This window comes from Danio rerio, chromosome 2, assembly GCF_052040795.2.
Source record: "Danio rerio strain M-AB ecotype USA chromosome 2, GRCz13ab, whole genome shotgun sequence".
Taxonomy (NCBI): domain Eukaryota; kingdom Metazoa; phylum Chordata; class Actinopteri; order Cypriniformes; family Danionidae; genus Danio; species Danio rerio.
In genome coordinates, this window is record NC_141022.1 from 36,619,416 (window position 1) to 36,643,684 (window position 24,269).

At 34.7% G+C, this 24,269-nt stretch overlaps 1 protein-coding gene across 2 annotated transcripts in view; it reads left to right on the forward strand.

Moving 5' to 3' along the window:
- Positions 1-15,698, forward strand: part of LOC147837143 (uncharacterized) — a 74,922-nt gene extending 59,224 nt beyond the window's left edge. For both annotated transcript variants that reach the window (XR_015478676.2, XM_087241049.2), the window contains one exon: positions 15,088-15,698. Coding sequence is in view for 1 of the 2 variants with exons in the window: in XM_087241049.2 (XP_087097175.1) it covers positions 15,088-15,110 (23 nt within the window). In the remaining variant the exon portion in view is untranslated. The remainder of the gene's footprint in view (positions 1-15,087) is intronic.
- The last annotated feature ends 8,571 nt before the right edge of the window (positions 15,699-24,269 follow it).

Sequence of the window (24,269 nt, forward strand, 5' to 3'; positions counted from 1 at the left end):
TTTCTATCTGTCTGTTTTTCTGTCTATCTTTCTGCCTGTCTGTCATTCTGTCTGTCTTTCTGTCTGTTTATTTTTTCTGTCTGTCTGTGGGCTCTATTTTGACGGTCCATGCGCAGAGCGCAAAACGAAGGGCGCAAATGCTTTCAGGGCGTGTCAGGACGCGTTTTTGCTAATTTAAGGACGGGAAATCTGCCTTGCGCCAAGGCGCATGGTCTAAAAGGGTTGAGTTTATTTTCTTAATGAGTTATCGGTGTGTTTTGAGAATAAACCAATTATAGTCTCATCTCCCATTCCCTTTAAGACCCAGCTGCTTCGCGCCAAGAGCGCATTCGCTATTTACAGGACGCAAAGTAAGTCTAAATGGAAAAAATGAGCATTTCACAAGCAAACAGTTAACAGTTGACAGTTTTTTAACAGAAAACTGTTAAACAGAGCATCTACTTTGTGAGAATGAGAGATAAATGATCTACTTTCACTTTCGCTCTTGGATAAGGAAACCTTTACGCACAGACATCAATTAGCCTATAAATAATTAATTTTGTTTGTTAAGCGCAAAGATTTGTTTCAAAACTATTTCTAAATTCAGTTCTAATTTCTAGCAAACGAATAAATGAACAATAATGACCAAGTGTGGTCAAAATACTGAGTTATTTCCAAATACACCTGCCATGCCCCATATGGTCTAAAACCTGACAGGTGGGCAAATCTAAGCTTGTTTTTAATAAAACAAATATAAATATAGATATATTAAATAATACTGCTAATAATAATAACATTATACAAAAGCAAATTGTTATGAATGAACTGAAAAAGCCTCCCGAGATGAAGAAGACATAAAAGCAGTGGTTTTTCATATTTATGTAGGCTAGAAAATAATATGTTTTGTAATATTTGAATCCTTTATATTTATATCCTATATCTATTCTTATTATATCCTATATATATCCTTAATATTTAAATTTTTTCATATGTAAAGATATTTGCCTATTGCTCTCTTGTGCGTATTAAGCAGTGCGTAAGCGAGGTGCAACTCTGCGCCGGAGTTTAGACCGGGTTAGTTTTGGTCTTATGAAAAATCTATTGTAGTTTCTCAAAATAGCGACGAGCCAGCAGTGCGCCTCAGAACGCCTCCTTTTTAAACCAGAACGCCTATGGGCGCACAAATGGGCGCTAATGCATTTGCTATTTAAACAGCGTAGCGCAACGCCTCAAAACGACTCTTGCGCCAAGCTGAAACTACCAAAAGACTATTGCGCCGCGTCTTGCGCCACTGTGCCGGGTGTATGATAGGGCCCTGTCTGTCTATTTTTTCTGTCTGTCTGTCTGTTTTTTAATCTGTCTGTCTTTCTGCCTGTCTGTTTGTTTTTTGTCTGTCTATCTGTCTGTCTGTCTGCCTGTCTTTCTATTTTTCTGTCTGTCTATCTATCTGTTTTTTTTTGCCTGTTTGTCTCTTTTTCGGTCTGTCTTTCTGCCTATATCTATCTATCTATCTATCTATCTGTCTATCTATCTATCTATCTATCTATCTATCTATCTATCTATCTATCTATCTATCTATCTATCTATCTATCTATCTATCTATCTATCTATCAGTAATTACAGGGGATTATACTGTAAGTAACCACAGGAATGTGTTTCTTGAGATCTGTCTCATGTTACAGTGGAAACTGGAGATCCCTGTCAGATCTGCTGTGTTTTCAGTTCACTTTAATGTAAAACATCCCAGTTGCTCCATAGGACATAAGATCATTGGTTGTGGGTCATGGATGTTTGAGTGGATTTTCACTTGCAGTGGTCCATTTATTTATTCCTAAGCACCCTGATGGACCCGGAGCGGGCGGTGTGTTTGTGTCCTGTCAGATCTTCTCAGACAGAGTTAGACATGGGCTGGGTCCTCTCAACTCCACAGGGGGTTGTGGTCTGAACTAGCCTGGGCACACCATACTCGGCTATCAAAGTATACGAGAGCCACGCCAAAAATCCACAGAGGCAGCCTGTTATTTTCTCCTGTCTTTGAGAGCTTCACTTCCCGCAGGAGAGCGGCGTGAAATAAGATTTTTGCTTCAGGGTGTTTAAGTTAGAGATGTTTAAGGACACTAATCCACTCCCTAAATATTTGACAGTCGGACATGCTCTGTAAATCAAACCCTCTTTACTTGTCCTATAAGTTTACTTCAACTTAGCTTTTTTTTGGATCTATTTAGTTTTTTTCCAGATACTTACAGCAGCATACCGTGCATTTAATTATTATTTAAATTGTTTGTAATTGAGTCCGATTATGTTTAAATCCTCAAATTATTTTGAGAGCAGGATTAACCTGTCTGTGAATGACTAGTGCAGAATGTTTAATAACTTGTAAATACCACTCTATTGAAATTCTGAGCTCAGAATGGCTTAGTGCTCAGCATCATGCCAATTTTACGGTAATGATTACAGTTTGCGGCTTCTCTGTAGCAGCTAGTTGTATAAACCAAACATACAAACCATTTGCTATATGACTATTTTTTTTGAGAGTTGTAAATCTCAGTCTGTGTTTGAACTTGCACTTGTTACAAGGAAACTGAAAACAAAATCTTTACCAGTTTAGTTAAGTTTTTCTTCTGATTAGAATCTATAGGTCATTAGATCAACAAGAAGTTCTTGGGGCCCATGTTTTCAACTAAGAACAGAAAACCTTGTTTCTTATTTTAGCTGTTTTTTAAGGAAACACTGTATTGGCAGCCTAAAAATGCTAACTTCCAAACCTTTTTAATTGCAAAAAAGAGATTAAGAAACTACAAGAGATTTTGTGAAAAAAATTCCGTCAACATCTCTTGTGTCTATATTAGGGCTGCGCAATTAATCAAAATCAAATTGCGATTTGAAACGTTGTGATTAGCTAATCGCAAAAGACTGTGATATGACATATGTATCATTTCATTATTTCATTCAAACACGTGCATGGCGTCTGTATCTGACAGTCTTAGCCAGTTGAGTGAGCCGAACAATGCAGAATGCCCACCATAAAAACAAACAAGCAAGAAAGCCTGGGCGAGTAGAATATGGCCTCTGCCACTTCAGAAACATTAATAGACAAATTGATATCAAAGAAAAACAGGACATCAGTAATATGGGAATTTGTTTTCAAAGTCACACAAAATTAAAGTTGAATGTTTTCATAACTTCCGGTGTATTTCGCGTGCATTCACAGCTCACAGTATGTGTGTTGTCTGTAGTGATTTGTCATTTTATTTTCATTTACAGTTAAAGTAAGAATTATTAGCTCCCTTGAATTATTATCCCTAGATATGTTTCAAGACACTTCTATACAGCTTAAAGTGACATTTAAAGGCTTAACTTAGTTAATTAGGTTAACTAGGCAGGTTAGGGTAATTAGGCAAATTATTGCATAATGATGGTTTGTTCTGTAGACTATCGAAAAAAATATAGCTTAAAGGGGCTATTAAATTTGACCCTAAAATGGTTTTAAAAAAATTAAAAACTGCTTTTATTCTAGCTAAAATAAAACAAGACTTTCTCTAGAATAAAAGCTAGTGAAAATGTCCGTGCTCTGTGAAACATCATTTGGGAAATATTTAAAAAAGAAAAAAAATTCAAAGGAGGTTTAATAATTCTGACTTCAACTGTATATATGCATGCATTTGTTGCAGAATTGTATTGGATATTACGCCATTTAATGTGACTATACGCATGACAGAGAGTTTACAACCTACTAACTACGGTTTGCTTTAAGAACATGTTAACAAATTTAGTTACAAACTAGCTAGAAGTATCAAAGCATTTAGGGAGGACTTTTCCTTCCAGTTTAAGAAAGAACTTACAAACAGCTGTTGCAATCCTACCCAGGAGATAATTAATGCCATAACTAAATACCTCGCTAAAGACACAGTGCCTTTTAATGTAGTGACCAAAGAGGGACTTAAAAAAACTCATCTAAAGGCAGGATAGGAGATATACACTTCTGTCTCGCACCTATTTTAGCCATTTTGGAGTACCACAGGTGTATGTCTAACATCATGATTTTTTTGTGTAGAATCTGTGATAATTCTATCATTCTATCAAAGATAGAATTATCACAGGCTCTAATCAGCCATATTAGTTTGCCGAGTGTTCTGTATTTTTATAATTATTATTATTTTGTTTGTATAATAAGCTGACCCCAGATTAATAAAGGGACTAAGCCGACAAGAAAATGACTGAATGTATAATAAGCTATACTATCTTCTTAATTTGAGTTTAACTTTTTTACAAAAAGGTACGGTCATTTTATTTGTGCCTACTGTTTGCTCTAGAGAAAAATGAGTTTCATTTTTGAATATTTAAAAACAAATTTGAAAAAATGTTTATATAAGTTAATATCTTTTCAGTTTCTTTTTTACTTTTAAGAAGCTACGATACAGATTATTGACTACAAAATTAAATCGCAAATCAAATTGAAATTGTAATATCTGTCAAAAAAATTGCCATTAGATATTTTCCTCCAATCACACAGTCCTAGTCTATATGCATCCATGAGTACTCAAAAGCCACAACAACAATGGCCGTTGTGCATAGATTACTAACATGATTTCACCAAATAGGACATGCTCCTGGATTAACATCTATGTTAATCCTGGAAAACAATCCAATTAGCCAATCAGAATTAAGGGTGTGGTGGTTTAGGCTTGTATGGTTATGTTTATGCACTTCTACATGATTGTAGGGAACATAAATGATGTTCCAGAATCACAAAAATCATGACGTGCGTACATAGACATAGTGTTTCCTTTCAAAAATGATATTGCAAAGAATACTTTTTGCAGATCAGTGTAAATAGGACCATTGTCAATATATTTGACAATTTATTTTCACATTCTGTGATATAAAGCAAGATATTTTGAGGAATTTTGTTTATTTATTTTTCTTAATGTCACCACATGACTATGGCCATGGCGTTGTCAGTTAAAAATACAAATACAGTATGTTTGCTATGTTAATGTCACCTCAGTGTGTCTGTTGTGATCTGGAAGGCTGTGTGTGTAAGAGAGAGATGGTGAGGTGACCTGTGCCAGGTGCAGGTCCGTGGATACACTGTAGGTTTTGCTCCAGATGGGAAAGTGTTCCGACCTTTTCCATCATTTTACAGAAAAGCTAGCAGGGTCTTCCTGTTTCCAAGTGCCCTGACTGTGGCTGGCTCAGAGAGATACTGCAACAAAACACACAGAGTTCCACAAGTTTCCCTCATACCCCTGACACCTTGGAAATGCCACAAATAGATGATTCCATCGGGTTTGTGCAGTCGTTTCGCCGTCAGCGTCACTGAAACTGGCGTTGCACCTTCATGCACAGTTAGGACCAATGCCAATTCTACCCCTTAGCCCTTCCCCTTACCCCTCGTTTTCGCATGCCCGTGAAGTGTTAGTGGTGTCCCAATTCTCTTTAGCTTGAAGGTGTAGGGCTAAGGGCAAGGGGTATACACCCCTTTAAACAAAGATTTTTCAGGACCACACTACAAACCAAGGGGTAAGGAAAATTTCCCAGAATACACCAACCACAGCTGCACCCGGAAGTAAGGAGATCCCCAAATTAGCATTTTTTTGTCATTATTACGAATTTTTACAACAAGCAAGCACATGTTTTAATATATTCACAGTTGCGTTCCTGTTTTACCATCATACTTTTATAAAAAAATGCTCAAGTTAAAACCAGCAAATTTTGCGATCTATAACCCTTAATAATAACGCCTGTACAGCAGTCCCACAACATTCTGACCCTCGATGACATTCGAATATCCTGTCAGAAAAGCCTAGTGGCTGCCAATGGGCTTTTTACAGTGTCTGCTATAATGTTAGTGTAGTTTTGGTGTGTTTGCATATTAGATGAATATGGCCACAGTGTAAATACACAGTATAGTTACGATCTTATTGCCACATTATATCGTTATGAAGACATAATATTTGCCTTCAGTGATCTCCTGAAGATAAATACCAAAAAAATACCACCACTGGAATAACTACAGCAGTCGCCATGGTCTGATCTCATATGAAGCAAGAGATGGCGATGACATATGATGATGTGTGCAGGTGCTGTAGTGCTGTCCTAATTCTTAGGGGTACATTTTAAAGCCCTACCCCTTAACCCTCAGTTGTAAGGGCCAAGGGGAAGGGGAAGGGCTAGGGGTGCAAAAATAGAATTGGGATTACCCCTTATTCTTATAGCTTAAAAGGTTTGTTCACCGCAAATTAATTTTCTGTCATTGTTTACTCACTACCATGTCTTTCTAAACCTATAAGACAAGTTTGTCTTTCCTCTGAAAGTCCATTCACACAAACATCTAATACTTCCAAATATGTATAAAATGATTTTTGAAAAATTTCTAATTGGTCATCTGATTGATTTATAGACTACCTGACAAAAGTCTTGTTGTCTATTCAAGGTTTAAGAACAATAAACAATAACTTGTCTTCTAGTTGATCATTTGGTATCATAAGTGGCTTATATGAAAGGCAAAGGCTTCTAGATTACACATATTTTACCTAAATAAAATGTGATCATGCCTTGATTTTTAATTAATAAATTAAACAATAAGGTCTGACTTTGCTCAGACAAAACTCTTGTCACTTAACAGAAATAATGTACAGTATACAATATAAACTCATGGTGCAGTAGAAAAAGATTATATATTGTATATTAGGACTGCATCCAAACATCTCTGCAATGACTCAAATTACTTATTTTAAAGTCATCTGAAATGGCAAAGAAGGCGTTCTTGCAGGACTCCCAGAGTTCATCGATATTCTTTGGATTCAACTTCAGTGCCTCCTCCTTCATCTTACCCTAGACATGCTCAATAATGTTCATGTCTGGTGACTGGGCTGGCCAATCCAGGAGCACTTTGACCTTCTTTGCTTTCAGGAACTTTGATGTGGAGGCTGAAGTATGACAAGAAGTGCTTTCCTGCTGAAGAATTTGCCCTCTCCTGTGGTTTGTAATAAAATGGGCTGCACAAATGTCTTGATACCTCAGGCTGTTGATGTTGACATCCACTCTGCAGATCTCTCGCATGTCCCTATACTGAATGTAACCCAAACCAGGATTTTTTTTTCACCAAACTTGACTGATTTCTGTACAAATCTTGGGGTCCATGTGGGATCCAAAAGGTCTTTTGCAGTATTTGTGATGTTTGGGATTAGGATCGGGATCGGAAAAATCTTCCTTCTGCCACTTTTTTAAATGATCAACTAGAAGTCAAGTTATTATTTGTTGCTCTTAAAACTGGGATCAACGACAAGCCTTTTGTCAGATAGTGTGTGGTGAATGGATTCATTTTTGTTTTTCGTTTACATATAAACATTGATCAGCAAACATATCTCATGTCTGTGAGAACAAACTTCTAAATTAGATCTGTTGGTTAAATAAATTGATCATGTCTCTTCAGGAGACAGAGAAGGATTAAACTGCTTCGTTTAGGGGTTTATTTGTTTTTGATGTTTTAATAAATGTTTGAAGCATCAGAGTTTTGGGTGATTGAATCAGCTCACAAATCAAATCTCTCAAATTTATCTTAATTTGTGTTTTGAAGATGAATGTCTTATGGGTTGTGTGGTTAACATGAGTGAATGATTTCAGAATTATGCATTAAAGATTGTGCGTCAGAAAATATCTTGGCTTGTTCACTAATCAAACAATCTGAGCATAGCTTAAAACAAGCTTAAAACATGAATTGTAGAATTTCGTCAATGACAAATGTGGATAAAATAAGAATGAGCATATAAACTGAGCATGAATGACATTATAAGAGCTCTAGAAAATCAGTACATTTTCAAAATTGCACCCAATTCCTTTATGTCATAGCAAACAACATGAAAATAAGCCACTTCATCGATTAATTGTGCAGTTTCAAAATGGAAAACTCTCGTGTGAGGCACAGGAAGACAACAGCCGTGTTTTTAGACACTCATTCCATGTGCGTGAGTGCGGGACTCAAGTATGCCTCATTTAGCCTGAACTGCAGTGTAGGTTCGCAGATATTTTGTGCTTTGTATATAAAAGGCTCTTGTTCACATTTCAAAACCATTTTGTAATTATCATTTCCTACAGACATGAGAGTTGCCCCATTCAGCTGTCTATATCACAATAAATCCATCCCAAACAAGGCATGATTACTTATAATGGCTGTGAGCTCCTCCACTGGGACCTGAAATTAATCATCCATTCCACCAAAACATGACTATTTATAACACAACAATATTTGTGTAAAACACAATGTGAATTAAAGGCTTAGTTTAGACCAACATTTTATTTTATAGTATTTATTTTTGTTACATGTCCCACTTTCCATAGAAACATCAATGTACATTTTAGTAAACTGATGGGCCAGTTTTAGTGTAAAAGTATACTGTTTGGTTTTGTAGGTATAATAGTAGACTGTAAATATGCTTTTCTTTGTACTGTATCTAAACTACAACTGAAATAGTAAGTGCAGTTGTATTTTACTGATTAAATACCTGTAGCACATTTTCTTTTAATTTATGAAAGTGCCCTTTTAATTAGTTTCAATAAAAGTAGTTTTAAGAAAATAATAGTTTTGTAGTTTTTATACATAAAGTATACTTGTAAGTTTTCTTTAACTTATCATCTAATTTTATCATTTATAATTATTTATAATATCATTCTAATTTTTTTTCAACATTTTTCTAACCATAATAGTTTTAATAACTCATCTCTAATAACTGATTTATAGTATCTTTGTCATGATGACAGTATATAATATTTTACTAGATATTTTTCAAGACACTTCTATACAGCTTAAAGTGACATTTGAAGGCTTAACTGGTTAATTGGTTAAGTAGGCAGGTTAGGGTCTTTAAGCAAGTTGTTGTATAATGATTGTTTGTTCTGAAGACTATCGAGAAAAAATATAACTTAAAGGCGCTAATAATGTTGACCTTAAAATGGTTTTTAAAAATTCAAAACTGCTTTTATTCTAGCTGAAATAAAACAAATAAGACTTTCTTCAGATGCACAAATATTATCAGACATACTGTGAAAATTTCATTGCTCTGTCAAATCATAATTTCAGAAATATTTAGAAAAAAAAATCAAATTGGGGCTAATAATTCTGACTTTAACTATATATGTTTGTCGATATACACAATTGTATATTAAAGTATATTTATATTTATATTAAAAGTGTATTTAAAATCAATTCCTATTTACAGTAAGAAGATTAGTAGTACACAGAAAAAAATGCTGTCTGCAAAATTGTTGCCAACTTTTTATTTGGGTTGAATTTAAACAAACAAATTAAATTAAGTAATGTTCAACTCAATTTATTTGTTTAAATTCAACATTAACAAATCATCGAATCATCCTTGAATATTTTTTTCAGTGTGGAGCCAAGTATTCTTAATCATATTTATAAAATTATATCAGTAGATTGAGTATAGGTGAAATATTCTTTCAGAAGATGTCAAGCAATACTTAAATGTATTTCAAATAAAGGGTTAGTTCACGCAAATATTTCAATCCTTGAATTAGGGGGGTTTTATCCTTGAATTTATTCACTCTCAAGAGATTCTAAAAATCAAGCCAATCCCCATAAATAAGAAGAAATAAAGTACAGGCTGCAGGTTGAAGGAGAGTAGTGCAGTAAAAGTACAGATACTGCACTAAAAATGTACTCAAGGGAAAGTAAAGGCACACATTTTTAAAACTACTTAGTAAATTACAATTTCTAAGAATTTGTAATTGTATTTGTAATTTGGTACTTTACACCACTGATAATAGCAGAATCAAATACAATTTTTATTCTAGAGGAAGTCTTTAGTAACCCCTTTGGGATGGAGCTTATTGTTAGTAATGCGTTTCTATTTTAGCAGCTTGAATCAGATAGACAGCGATGATGATGAAGATGATGAATCACGGTGACTTTAAGATGGATCATGGCGCTTAGGAATGTTCTCAAAGCCTTTAAAGTCCAGCTCTTTAGCAGATCTCCACACTTCCTCTTGAAACGTCAGCCGGGGACAGTGTGTTTGATCTGGCAGGTCCCTGGAGATCACAGCTTGTGAGGCGATGACACTGGCACAAGGAGGAAAAAAGAAAGAAAGAGAGAGTGAAAGAAAGAGTTTTGAAGAGGCTTCAGTTACAGTGAACACAATATGTCAGAGATGGAGACAGGGGGATGGGTGATTCCTTCTGTATTTTTAGAAAAGTGTCACTCTGGGAAAGACACAGGTGAGAGAGGAGAGCTGGAGGAAGGGAGAGAAGGTGATACTGCCCTCTGGCAATGAGACAAATTACCACCTTTTATTTGGCCTCTCTTGTTTTGAGAGGTGGTCAAAGCTCATGCCTGCTTATCAGTGTTTCCCCTAGGCCTCAGCAGCAGGTGTATACTTCTCCAGAGGCTTTGTGTTGCGCTTCCAACATTCACAGGATTTAACAGTGTTTTAATAGCAACTATACACTCTTCAAACAGATGTGTTAAAAACAACACGACCGGTTGTTTTTACAACACAACTCCTGTCTGTCTTGTTAAGCTCAATTTGGGTTATTTTAAACTTAACAGTTGAGCTCAATCGCTATGTTATTTTTCTTAAAGAGATAGCTCACCTCAAATTGAAAATTCTTTCATTTACTCACCCTTCACTTGTCACTTGTTGTTTTTTTTCCTGTTGAATGCAAAAGAAGTTATTTTAAAAATGTGTGAAACCTGTAACCATTGACATCTATCGAATTTGCTTTCCATACAATGAAAGACAATGGTTACAGGTTTCTAACATTTTTCAAAATATCATATTTTGTGTTCAACCGAATAAAAGAAACTTGTAAAAGTATGAAACCACTTAAGGGTGAGAAAATAAACTTTTCTGTGTGAACTTCCCTTTAAATTTATAAATTAAATTTATAAATCTGTGTCATAAACATGATTTATATTTTATAACCATAAGAAGATTAATGCAATACAAAAAGCAAATTTTAATACATATATGTTTATTAAAACTTATTTAAAATACATTTCAACAAATTTTTTTTTATTATAATTGCATATCTTGTTTTTTCACAGTGATGGGTTACAACTGGAAGGGCATCTGCTGCGTAAAACATATGCTGGATAAATTGGCAGTTCATTCCGCTGTGGCGACCCCTGATCAATAAAGGAACTAAGTCGAAAAAAAATGAATGAATATTGTTTTACAAAAAAGATAAGTAAACTCTTATCTAGGACAAACTAGGGAAAGTCATAAAAGCGTGGTGACGCAATGACGTTAATCGAATTATATGATAAATGTAAAACGGGATCATAAAAAGAACATTCAAAAAGCAACTCATGTAAACACCTTAAACATTATTGTCTTGTTCAGATTAAAGCAAATAACTAGATTACTGATGTCCATGTGAACGTAGTCAGTGTGTGTAAACCGATAGAGAGCACTATTTTTATTTTAACATTTGATTTTTAATTAGAGAATTGATCATTTGAGTCAGTGGGTTTGAAACTGCAGACTTGTTCTAAATAGATCATCTGAATCAGTGAACTGTTTACCGAAGATTTGCTTTGACTTTCATCATTTGATTCAGTAAATCATTAATTAGAGGCTAGCTCTGACTGGATTTACTGTAGACTCTTTCTTTTTATTGTTGTAAAAAAAAATGTTGCAAACAGATCTGTCCAATTTACAAATTAATTATTCACAAATCAGGCAACATTGTCAAGTCTCTGAGTAGATGAGGATTTCTTCTTCAAAATAACGTTATGAAATGCAGAGAAGTAAAAAGTATATTTTCTTTTTAGTAAAAGTAAAGTTTGTATGAAGATGGGATTTTGATTTCCTTTGAGCTTTTATATAAAAATGTAAAATATATAATATTTCTTTAAATACCTTCAGTGAAATACAGATTCGTTGTACATCTTTATCAAAATTAGAGGAAATAACTATCCAAACTGTAGAAGGAAGAGGTCATGTTTCAATGTATTACAATTTTATGGTTACACATAGTACTGAATCAACATTGGATAAATTAAATGCTTGGAAAACAGATATGCAAGAAGATAAAGATGAAGCAGGCTGGAATTATGCTTGCTTATGTTATAACTTATATCAAAGGCAAGCAGAAGGACTTTGACTATCTTAGGGAACCATATTGTATGTATTGTATTTTATTTTTCTATTGTATTATTGTTTTTTTTTTTCATTTATTTATTTATTTTTATTTTTGTGATTTTTTTTTTTTTTTTTTTAGTTGATTATTTTTATTTATTTACTATTATTTTTATTTACTTATTTATTTATTTGTTTATTTTTTATGTTAAATGTGTATATGCATCCGGAAAGTATTCATAGCGCTTTACTTTTTCCACAATTTAAAAAAAAAATTTATAGCCTTATTCCAAAATGAATTAAATTCATTTATTTCCTCAAAATTTTACACACAATACCCCATAATGACAATGTAAAAAATATATATTTTTTAAAATTGTTAATTTATATATATAATAAAATAATCACATGTACATAAGTATCCACAGCCTTTACTCAATACTTTGTTGATGCACCTTTGGCAGCAATTACACCCTCAAGTGTTTTTGAATATGATGCCACAAGCTTGGCACAGCTGTCTTTGAGAATTGTTGCCCATTTCTCTTTGCAGTACCTCTCAAGCTCTATCAGGTTGTATGGGAAGAGATGGTGTACAGCCATTTTTAGATCTCTCCAGAGATGTTAATAGGATCTAGGTCTGGGCTCTGGCTGAGTCATTCAAGGACGTTCACCGAGTTGTTGTGAAACCATTTCATTGATATTTTGGCAGTGTGCTTTGGGTCATTGTCCTGCTGGAAGATGAACCGTCGCCCCAGTCTGAGGTCAAGAGCACCCTGAAGCAGGTTTTTATTCAGGATGTCTCTGTACGTTTCTGCATTCATCTTTCCCTCTATCCTGACTAGTCTTCCGGTTCCTGCTGCTGAAAAACATCCCCATAGCATGATGCTGCCACTACCATGCTTCACTGTAGGGATGGTATTAGCCTGGTGATGAGTGGTGCCTGGTTTTCTCCAAACGTAACACCAATCACTCCAAAGAGTTACATTTTTTGCTGTGGTTACACCAGATGCAGAACGCGCGTCAAGCGTGAGTTATTTACAGATTAAGTCAATGCAAAAGCACGAATAGACATCCTGCAGTGCGATACGCACGAATGACGCAAATGGCGCAGTGTGAATTGAGTGTTTTGCACGAATTGCTTGACCTCAAAAGTCTGAACTTCAGCGGACATTTGCGCCGCGTTAACCAATCAGTAGCTTGCTCTTGTGGAGGCGTGATTGTGACGTACATCTGTTGTTGGAGTCCCGGGGGAAATCCTCCAGCCGACAGAAAAGTTCATCAAACTGGGCTGGGCTCAGTCAGAAGCACCGCTAAAAGACTCCGTCATCCAGGTACAGTTTCTAGAGGAGTTTATGTACTCATAGAACTGGATGCACCTCTGAAAGAATCTAATGGACTCAGACACGGCCCTAAACGTATCGACGCTGTTTTTCAGCCATAAAAAAAGCACATAAACACTGTTATTTTCCTCATAAAAACCTTGTTAGCCATTTAGCAACAAAGCTAAAGTCACTGGGCAGACAAAAGCCCTGCCCATCATGCGAATCCGTGTCTGTTCTGAAGTGAATTTAATGCGCAAATGAAGCAGGGTTTAATACGCGAATGAAGAGAGTAAACTCAAATGTTTACGTGGCTATTTACGCGCGAATAGCGCAATTTATCCATGCATTCCGCGTCTGGTGTGAACGCAGCATTACTCTCATCAGACTAGAGAATTTTGTTTCTTATGGTCTGAGAGTCCTTCAGATGCCTTTTGGCAAATTCCAGGCGAGAAGTGGCTTCTTTTTGGCCACTTTACCTTACAGGCCTGATTGGTGGATTGCTGCACAGATGGTTGTCCTTCTGTAAGGTTCTCCTCTCTCCACAGAAGAACGCTGGAGTTCAGACAGAGTGACCATAGGGTTATTGATCACCTCCCTGACTAAGGCTCTTCTCCCCTGATCACTCAGCTTAGATGGCCAGCCAGCTCTAGGAATAGTCCTGCTGGTTCAAAATATCTTACACTTACGGATGATGAAGGCCACTGTGCTCATTGGAACTTTCAAAGCAGCAGAAATTTTTCTGTAACCTTCCCCAACCTTGTGCCTCAAGACAATCCTGTCTTGGAGGTCTACAGACAATTCCTTTGTCTTCATGCTTAGTTTGTGCTTTGAAATGCATTGCCAACCCTGGGGCCGTGTATGCCTTTTCAAATCATTTCCAATCAACTGAATTTACCACAGGTGAACTTCAATTAAGCTGCTGAAACATCTCAAGAATACTTATGTACATCTGATGTTTTAGTTTTTATATATATATATATATATATATATATATATATATATATATATATATATATATATATATATATATATATATATATATATATATATAAATTTGCAACAGTTTCAAAAAATATTTTTTTTTACAATTTCAGAATTTTGTGGAATTAAATGAAGGGAAAAAATAAATAAATCTATTTTTTAAAAAGTATAAGTAAAGTTTTCTCAAAACACAAATATGTCTAAAAGTATAGATACGCAAAATGCGAAATATAAAAAATACAATTTTCATTTTTGGGTGAACTATCTCTTCACGCCCAGTCCTGAAATAAAAATGCTGCCCACCAATGTGCATTACTGATTTACGTCTGCAGCCAATCATAGCAGTGACTTGCTTTGCATTATTTCTGTCTTGCTAGTGGATAATTGAAGTAAGTGATGAAGTGTGTGAGCAGGTAACCGTGTGCCCATAGACAAGCAGAGGAGGGACGTCTCGGTCTCCATGCTACGGCCCTTGTATTTTCTCACAGTCAGATGAATCATCCTCTTCTGCTTCATGCCCTGCAGTCATCCTTAATCGGCCGTCCCCTCCGCCTCTCAGCCAGGCCAGCGCAGATCCATTTACCCCTCCGACAGCGCTTACAAAACAGGCCCGTGAAAAGAGAGGACTTGCGTTACAGTTTCTGTGTGTGTGCTTTTGCTCTTTTTAATTACCTTTTGTAAGATGCACTATATGGTTTCAGGCACCTGGGAGACCTTCATATAGAAAAATACTATGGCAGTGTTTGCCTCAGGCGCTGGCAGGACATGCAGGACATTAAGACAAACAGTCTGTACTGCTGCAAATTCTCCAGGGATGGAGAAGAGGCTTCTAGCTGCCCCTTTTTTTGCATCCCGCCACTGGATACGGACTGCCTACAGCAATGTTGAGCCGGGATGTATCCGAATATCAGGGAGCTGAGTGTAATTTTAGATTGTGGATGTAATATCAGTCTAAATGTTATGGTGTATGTCATCACATATGCAGAGGGACACCTTTTCAGTTATGCTAATGCACTTCTCTGATTGCCTTTGCACGCAATGCAGTTTCTTGTGAACCAAACTGAGATGGCTTAACAAGGAAGGGATTAGCAGTTGTGTTTGTTGTTTAACCTGCCTAATTAAGTGTTTACTTTTATTTATTAACTGACGCAAATGGTGTTTTAGAACAATGCTATCAAATTATTTTGGATGTTCCTTTCAATTATATATTTTTCTTTTTTTTTCAAATTTAGCTACAAAAAATTTTATACAGTATTTTAATATCTTACAATATATAAGTATATTAAATATTTGGTATGATCATTATTCATTCATTCATTTTCCTCCTTTATTCATCAGCGGTCAACACAGTGGAATGAACTGCCAACTTATCCAGCACATCTTTTACACAGCGGATGATTTCCAGCTGCAATCCAGTACTGGGAAACACCCATACACTCTTATTCACACACATATTATAGCACACGTCTTTAGACTGTGGAGGAAACCGAAGCACCCGGAGGAAACCCACGCGAACACGAGGAAAACATGCAAACTCCACACAGGAATGCCAACTGATCCAGTGGGGACTCAAACCAGCAAACTTTCAACAAGAAAGTTGAAAACTTGTAACCATTGACTTATATAGGAAAAACAATATGGACTAGGTATGGGACAATAACTGTTGTCAAGGTATACTGCAGTATGGAAAAGTAAATGTTTAAAAACGGCTAAAATGTTCTGCGGTAAAATGTTCTGTTATACCATTCCTATAGTTTTTTTTTTTTTTTTTTTTTTTTTTTAGAACAACAGTATTTCTAGCAGAAAAGATATCCAAAGATATCATTTTGAATTGTAAAGAAATCTGTGTTTTTGATACTAATGAAGACAGCAAAAGTCTTTTAAATTTTTTAAAGTTTTTAAAAAAAATTTACTTTACCCAGACATTTAAAAAGAATATACAGTTGAAGTTAGAATTATTAGCTCCCCCTGTTTATTTTTTTCCCCATTTTCTGTTTAACGGAGAGAAAAAAAAAATTTCAACACATTTCTAATCATAATAGTTTTAATAATTTTTTCTGATAATAATTGATTTATTTTATTTTCGCCATGATGACAGTAAATAATATTTGACTAGATATTTTTCAAGACACTTCTATACAGCTTAAAGTGACATTTAAAGGCTTAACTTGGTTAATTAAGTTAACTAGGCAGGTTAGGGTAATTAGGCAAGTTATTGTATAATAATTAGACTATCAAAAAATATATAGCCCAAAGGGGCCAATAATTTTGACCTTAAACTGTTTTCTAAAAAAATTAAAACTCCTTTTATTCTAGCCGAAATAAAACAAATAAGACTTTCTCCAGAAGAAAAAATATTTGTAAAAATACTGTGAAAATTTCTTTGCTCTGTTAAACATCATTTGGAAAATATATAAAAAATCAAAGGGAGTCTAATAATTGTTACTGTATTTTAGAGCAGTTATCACAATACTGTGAAACTGTGATATTTTTATCCAAGCTTATCATAATGTCAGAATCATATACTGGCCCATGCCTATATGGATGTCAATGGTTACAGGTTTCTAGCTTTCTTTAAAATATTTTCTATTTTGTTTAACAGAAAAAAACAAGTGAAGGATGAGTAAATGAACTATTCCATTAATGCATTGTTTTTTTGTCCCAACTTTTTAACCACTTTAAAATGTGCAATACTTTAAATAATGCTACACATTTTTGTTCAGTTGAACGCCTCAATGCCTTTGTGCAATAAAACTTAAGTTCTAAAAAGATTATAAAGATTTCAATTATGAGAATAATTCAAGCTCATTAGCACAGTGAGCAACTTTTTGCGTGACCCGATGACATGCTGTTTTGGAAAGACTTGTCTGAACACTTGAAAGCCGATGATAAGATCACAGACTCATTGATACAGAATGAGTCAACAATTCTGAGAAACACATGAATAATCAGTAAACAGACAACTTTAATGACGTTACAATATTTTCTAAACTTTTGGCTTTCCATTAATCTGCCACTGAGAGATAAAACTAAAGTGACTTATAACAAATGCATCAGTGAACACATGCATTTATTCTTGAATCTATATATTCCAGACATTGGTCGAAGATTACCAAAACAATTTTGTTGTTGTTGTTGGTAGATTAACTTGCATGGATTATAACAATGAATAAATATGCATTCTGAGAGTTCCAAATATTTAAGGCAAGATACTCTATCAATTGTGTAGAAATAATTAATCAGTACTTATCACTACACTTCAACGGTTGTTTAAGCATTGCATTTTTTTATTGCATTTTTTAAAGATGTTATGTTTACATTTTAAATATGCAAATGAGGCATTATTTTATTAACCATGTATCGATTTATCTTTCTCGCACAAAAATCTGCATAAAGTCAGATTCAAGTGTCTTTCTCTCATTTTTGTCTTGTTTTTTTTTTTTTTATTCTCAAAGGTTTGTACAGAGTGGATTTTAAGGATCTATTTTCATCACTTCATAAATTACTTCTGAAAATACCACAAACCAAACCCCTAAAAAAAAAGAATCAGAATTTTTTGTACAATAAAATGTTGTATATAATCAGGCAAATTATATAAGATCAAAACCCTCAGTAACAACCTTTAGATTATATAGATATTAATAAAACTGAGCAGTTAGCTGCAAGTACTGCAGAAGCAGAGAAATAAAGGTTCAATGAAGGAGAAAAGCGCATTTTGGGAAACAAAAATATGACACAAATTGATGAAGTGTGACAAAAATGAATTATTTTTTATACAGTAGACTAAATAAAACACATAAAAAGCCAAAAAGAAATCTTAAAACTGACATGTGCATAGAAAAAAAACAGATTTGCCTGTTGGTGTCTCGCCTTAAAGTCTGCTGTGACAAATATCTAGAAGCCAATTACAATATGTACACATACAGTACATGTTATGTTTATTTAGAGCTATCATGATCCTGGCAGGATGTTTGCTGTGTCGTGCAGGATACCAATATGTGCCACTTTTGGGGGGAAAGAGGGGAAGCCCGGGGAAGAAAAAAACAGTTGCCAGTGGCTGTGAACATTTGCGTTTGGGCACTTTATCACAACCTGCAGCAGTAATAGTGTAATTATTTGTTGGTTTTCTCTTCATGTGGTCCTGCTCGATCTTTATCTCAGGCGCCATTTGCGGGACTTGTGGAAGATGGCGAAGGGTCTTGCTGTGTGGTCTGCGATGGGAACTGGCACACTGTTGCTACTGCCGTGTTTGTTTAGGAGTTTGCTGGAGCTTGCGGTTGTGTCATATGCCTGTCACTACTCATTTGCAGGACACCAGGGACCTGAAGGAGGGCCAAATCTGTCTGTGTGATGGAGAGTGTGGCCTGTGCTTTCTCATGCTCTGAGAATCAGAGAAAAAAAGTGTTAGTTTTATAATATAATCTCTACTAAATATTGATTATGAGTACATTATTATACACGTTGACTTTTATTTTATATATAGTTGAAGACAAAATTATTAGCCACCCTGTGAAATTGTAATTCATTCATTCATTTTTCTTCAGCTTAGTCCATGATTTATCAGGGGTTACCACAGCGGAATGAACCGCCAACATTTCCAGCATATGTTTTACGCAGTGGATGCCATTACAGCCACAACCCATTACTGGGAAACACCCATACACTCATATTCACACTGTCACACGGGGAGTGACACAGACAACTGAGTTTGGATCCACTTGCAGGTTTATTCGGGGTCAGGCAAGCAATAGTCAACACAAATGCAAACAGATGTATAAAGGAAGTCCAAAACGGCAGTCAAAAGTATCAGGCGAGAGGTCAAAAGGCAGGCGGCAGACAGGGACAAAAAGCCTAACAAGGCTAAGGTCAAAACAGGGGAAAACAAGACAAGAATAACGCGTTGTAATGTCACTATACAGCTAACAAGACTCGGCAATGTGAATGAGTGAGTGTGTTGCTTAAATAGTGTGTGTAATCAGCCTTTGACAATCCTCAGGTGGTGCGAGTGTAATCAGTCTAAACGAGGAAACGTGTGAGTGTGAGCGTAGTGCATGTATGAAAATGTAGTCCAGAAATGGCGGATTTGTAGTCCATGGTTATTGTGAATGAAATCCAGTGATCTCAGGAGTTATGATCGCTGGTGATTGTGACACACACACACACTCATACACTATGGCCCATTTAGTTTATTAAATTCACCTATAGCGCATGTCTTTGGACTGAGGAAATCCGCAACACTTCCACATGGAAATCCACATGAACATGGGGAGAACATGCAAACTCCACACTCGAACCAATGACCTTCTTGTTGTGAGGCTACAGTGCTAACCACTGAGCCACCGTGCTGCAAAATTCTTTTTCTAATATTTTCCTGATGTTTAACGTCCTGACTTTACATCATATGTTTCCTAAAGATGTAAAGTACATTTTTACATTATTTGCTATAAAAAAATTTTCTTCTAGAGAATAGTCTCTTTTTTTTTTACTGGAATGAAGCCAGTTTATATTTTATATAAACTTTTTTTCCGATAATATATCATTTTTTCATATGAAATTATTATAATTTAGGGTGTCCACTGGGTCTTAAAAAGTCTTAAATTTCAAAAACTTAAATTTAGGCCAGGGTTGTCTAAACTCGGTCCTGGAAGGCCGATGTCCTGCATAGTTTAGCACCAACTTCCTTCAACACACTTGCCTGGACTTTTTCATATACCTTGAAAGAGCTTGATCAGCTGGTTAAGGTGTATTTAATCGGGGTTGGATCTAAAATATGCAGGACACTGGCCCTCCAGGACTGAGTTTGGGCACCTCTGATTTAGACCTTACAAAGTCTTGAATTCGCTGAAATATGGTGTTGTGTGTCTTAATTACTTTTAAACAGGCCTTAATTTTTCTTTTTCCGTACCCTATCGCTACAACCGACAATCCATCTAAAAAAACACGTTAAACCAAAATAACATCTATTTTATGATTATTTTGATGAAAGGTTATGATTCACTTCAAATGTTGACTACTGTTAATGTTTTTAACTATGTTTTAAGACATTATAAGAATTAAGTCAATTTTAATGAGGCCAGTAAAAAAAACACATGGCCATTACAAAAAATCCTTAGGTTTTTGCCCTGTAAAAGTTTAATTTATAATGGTCTTAAAAAGTCTTAAATTTAGCTTCATGGAATGTGCAGAAACCCTGTTATTAAAATAAAATGTGATTAGCTCCATAGGAATATACATTTTTGGTTGGCTACAGAACAAACCACTTTAGTTAATTGACCTGTATATTTAACCCAACTTCCCTAGTTAACATAATTAACCTAGTTAATTTTGTTTGCACTTTATTTGCATGTTAAGCTGAATACTGAGAGGAGTGGGATGCTCTGAAAAATATTAAATTGTATAAAATACAACCTGAAATCTCAAACAGAATTTTAAGACATTTTAATACTGGATATGATCAAGTGATTTTTACCAAATGTCGTATTGAACATGCAAAATAAAACCCATGATTTTTTGCTTAAAGATGAAGTCCCCACTCAATGTTGGTTCTGCAAAATTCCTCTTAAAGTAAAACCCATTCTACTGGACTGTCTTGCTTTTATTGAATCCATAGACTTTTTTTAATGAAATTAACTCTCTTAAGTACATTTTTAGCAAAGTGACATCAGGAAAAATGTTATAATTTTTTAATCATGTATTAGCTCTAAAAATATTGAGTTAGAATAAGTAATATGAATAAAATAGTTTGTATAATTATTAGTTAATATAGTATAGTTAGTATAATAATTAGTATAATTAAAGTTGTATTTATTTATTTATTCAGACATCTATCTTATGTTTGAATATTTTTAACCAAAATTGCAGTAATTTGGTGAATATATTCCTATTGAAAATAATTTATTACAAAGCGAAAAAAATATTTTTATTTAATCATCATCATTATTATTATTGTTATTATCATTATCATTATTATTATTATTATTATTATTATTATTTATTTTATTATTAGCATCATTATTATCATTATTACTATTATTATTATTATTATTAATGTTTTTTTTTCATTCATTCACTCATTCGTTCATTTGTAGAAACTGACATGTTTTTCAGGAATAATTATCCCAAAATGATCTACAAAATGATTAAGCAGTGCCAACATGTTACACACATTAATACTGATACCACTTTATTTAAAAAAGAAAACAGAAAAAAACAAAGACTACTTCTAGTACTCTAGTCTGGTCTTTTTACTTCCAAAATGTTGTTCAATTCAAAGTACAGCTTGCTTTTACCAAGTAATTTTTGTCCCCTCTTTTGTGTTTAAGAAATCATTTAAATCAGCAATCAACACATAAATCAGCATGAAAATAAATGCTTTAAAACCTAAAATAAACTAAACTTAAAATAAAACCTGAACCAAATATGATTTAGCTGACTGGCATACATTAGAAAGGGGCAAGAGTAGCTGCTAATGCTCCAGCGCAGTAGTTTATTTTCTCCAGGATACGATGGTCATCAAAGATAAGAGAGTGTGAGTGACCCTGCTCTCTGTCCTTCTTCAACACTCAGATAACAGCGTTTTACAAGCCTCAGGTCTTTAAACACTACATGAGAGGAAGTTTAGCCAGTGGGTGATGAGCACTGGAACTTGTTGATCTGATGCCCCAGATCTGAAAACTAGAGTTACAAAATACTCTTCAGTATTATCACGCAACAAACCTCCAGGGTGCTAATTGATAAAACAGACTTCAACTGCCCTGGATGACCATATACCAGCCCCTGTTTGCACCTGATAATAAGATGCATTTCCATTAATCCAGTCACAAGTGGACAACACTAAACATAGGTGTGAAAATGATCTAAAATGGTTTGAGCGCGACTCATTTCGCTTTCTTTTTGCCCCCTCTGTGATATTTTGAAAATGTGTTTGGTTAAGTGTGTTTGATAAGCCTCAGTCCTCAACATTGCTGGACTCGATGTTGAAGTATGATGCCCAACAGGATTTAAACGCTAATGTACAATATAAGGGTTTCCACAGGGTCTTAAAAAGTATTAAAGCTTGATAAATCAATGTAGAGAAATGTAAGGCCCTTAAAAAATATTTATAAGTCTTAAATGCTATTTTGCAAGGTATTCAATTTAATATAATTTTTGATTATGCAATCTATGGTTGTATGCTAAAGTTTGCCTGAATTAATTCTGCGAATATCAGGATGCTACAGTTTATGAAATCAAGAAAATCATACTAGATTTGACATCATGCTGCTTTGTTTACTGCAGAAACCAGGGCAATACCAGTATTTCTGCAGTTCTATATGCACCAACCTACTAAATTATCTCGATTTAATAGATTTTTATTCAGTATATAAATAATGTTTTAGTTTTGGATTTAGTTCTTACATTAATATTTAGTAAATATGCTGTAAGTTAAAATCTTGGCTCCAGTTGAAACCTAAAGTGGCTATAAGGTCTTAAAATGTATTGAAACAGTCTTAAAAAAGGTCTTAAAATCAAATTTCACTCCCTGATTCCTGTATACACTCTGGTTTGGTTTGGTTTAAAGGTGAATAAATGTTAAAAGCACATTTTCTTTTACCAGTCCTGATTCTAAAACTATATTTTGTCTGTTATTTTCTTAAATGTTTATATGCTGTGAAAGTATATTCATATACATATATTTATATATAATATAAATGAAATCTCACAAATCACAAAAATGTATCACATTAAATTCCACATTTAGCTAAAACAAAACAGAAAGGGATATCATAACATGTACACTGTAATTTCTTTCTTTTTTTCTTAGTTATATTTTATTTGTATTTAAAATGGATAGTTCATACAATAATTCAATTTTATATTTCCTCATACTAAAGTAGTTCTTAACTTTTAGGAATTTAATTATTTTGTTGAACACAAAACAAGAATAATGTTGGAAACCATGCAGCAGCCATTGACATCCGTGCATTTGAATGAATGAATGAATGAATGAGTAAATAGGTGCATTTCTTCTTGAACAATAGGTTTGCAATGTTTTATTTTATTTTCATTCATTCATTCATTTTCTTTTCAGCTTATTCCCTTTATTAATCTGGGGTCGCCACAGCAGTATGAACTGCCAACTTATCCAGCATGTTTTTACGCAGCGGATGCCCTTCCAGCCGCAACCCATCTTTAGGAAACACACTTATTCACACACACACACTCATACACCACAGACAATTTAGCCTACCCAATTCACCTGTATACCGCATGTCTTTGGACTGTGGGGGAAAGCGGAGCACCCAGAGGAAACCCATGCTAACGCAGGGTGAACATGCAAACTCCACACAGAAACGCCAACTGACCCAGCCGAGGCTCAAACCAGCGACCTTCTTGCTGTAAGGTGACAGCACTATCTACTGTGCCACTGCGTTGCCCTATTTTATTTGTAAAACCATTAATGTGCTGTTAATCAAACAACAAAGAGGAATTACATTTTAGTTACCAGAACGTCTTCTTCCATTATGAAAACAGCTGATCCTTTACATAAAAATTAAGATATTATTTTGTTGTTCTTGACAATAAAGGCTAAAGCTGTAAAAATGTAAGAGATAATCAATGGCTTATCTTGTGTTAAAGGGCTTAAATGCACGACATGGAGGCGAAGGACCACACGACACGCAGGGAAGTGCATTAAAATACTTTAAGGCACGGCAAGCCATTGATTATCCCGCTTATTCCATGCTCATTAGCCAAAGTAGGCCTAAATTCAAACTAGTTTTGCTCCTTGCAGCGCAATATTTGTGCAAATTTCAATTAATTTTGACATGTTAGATTTTAGACAGGCTGACAGAGAAATATGATGAGAGATTCAGCAAAAAATAAATAAATAAACAAATAAATA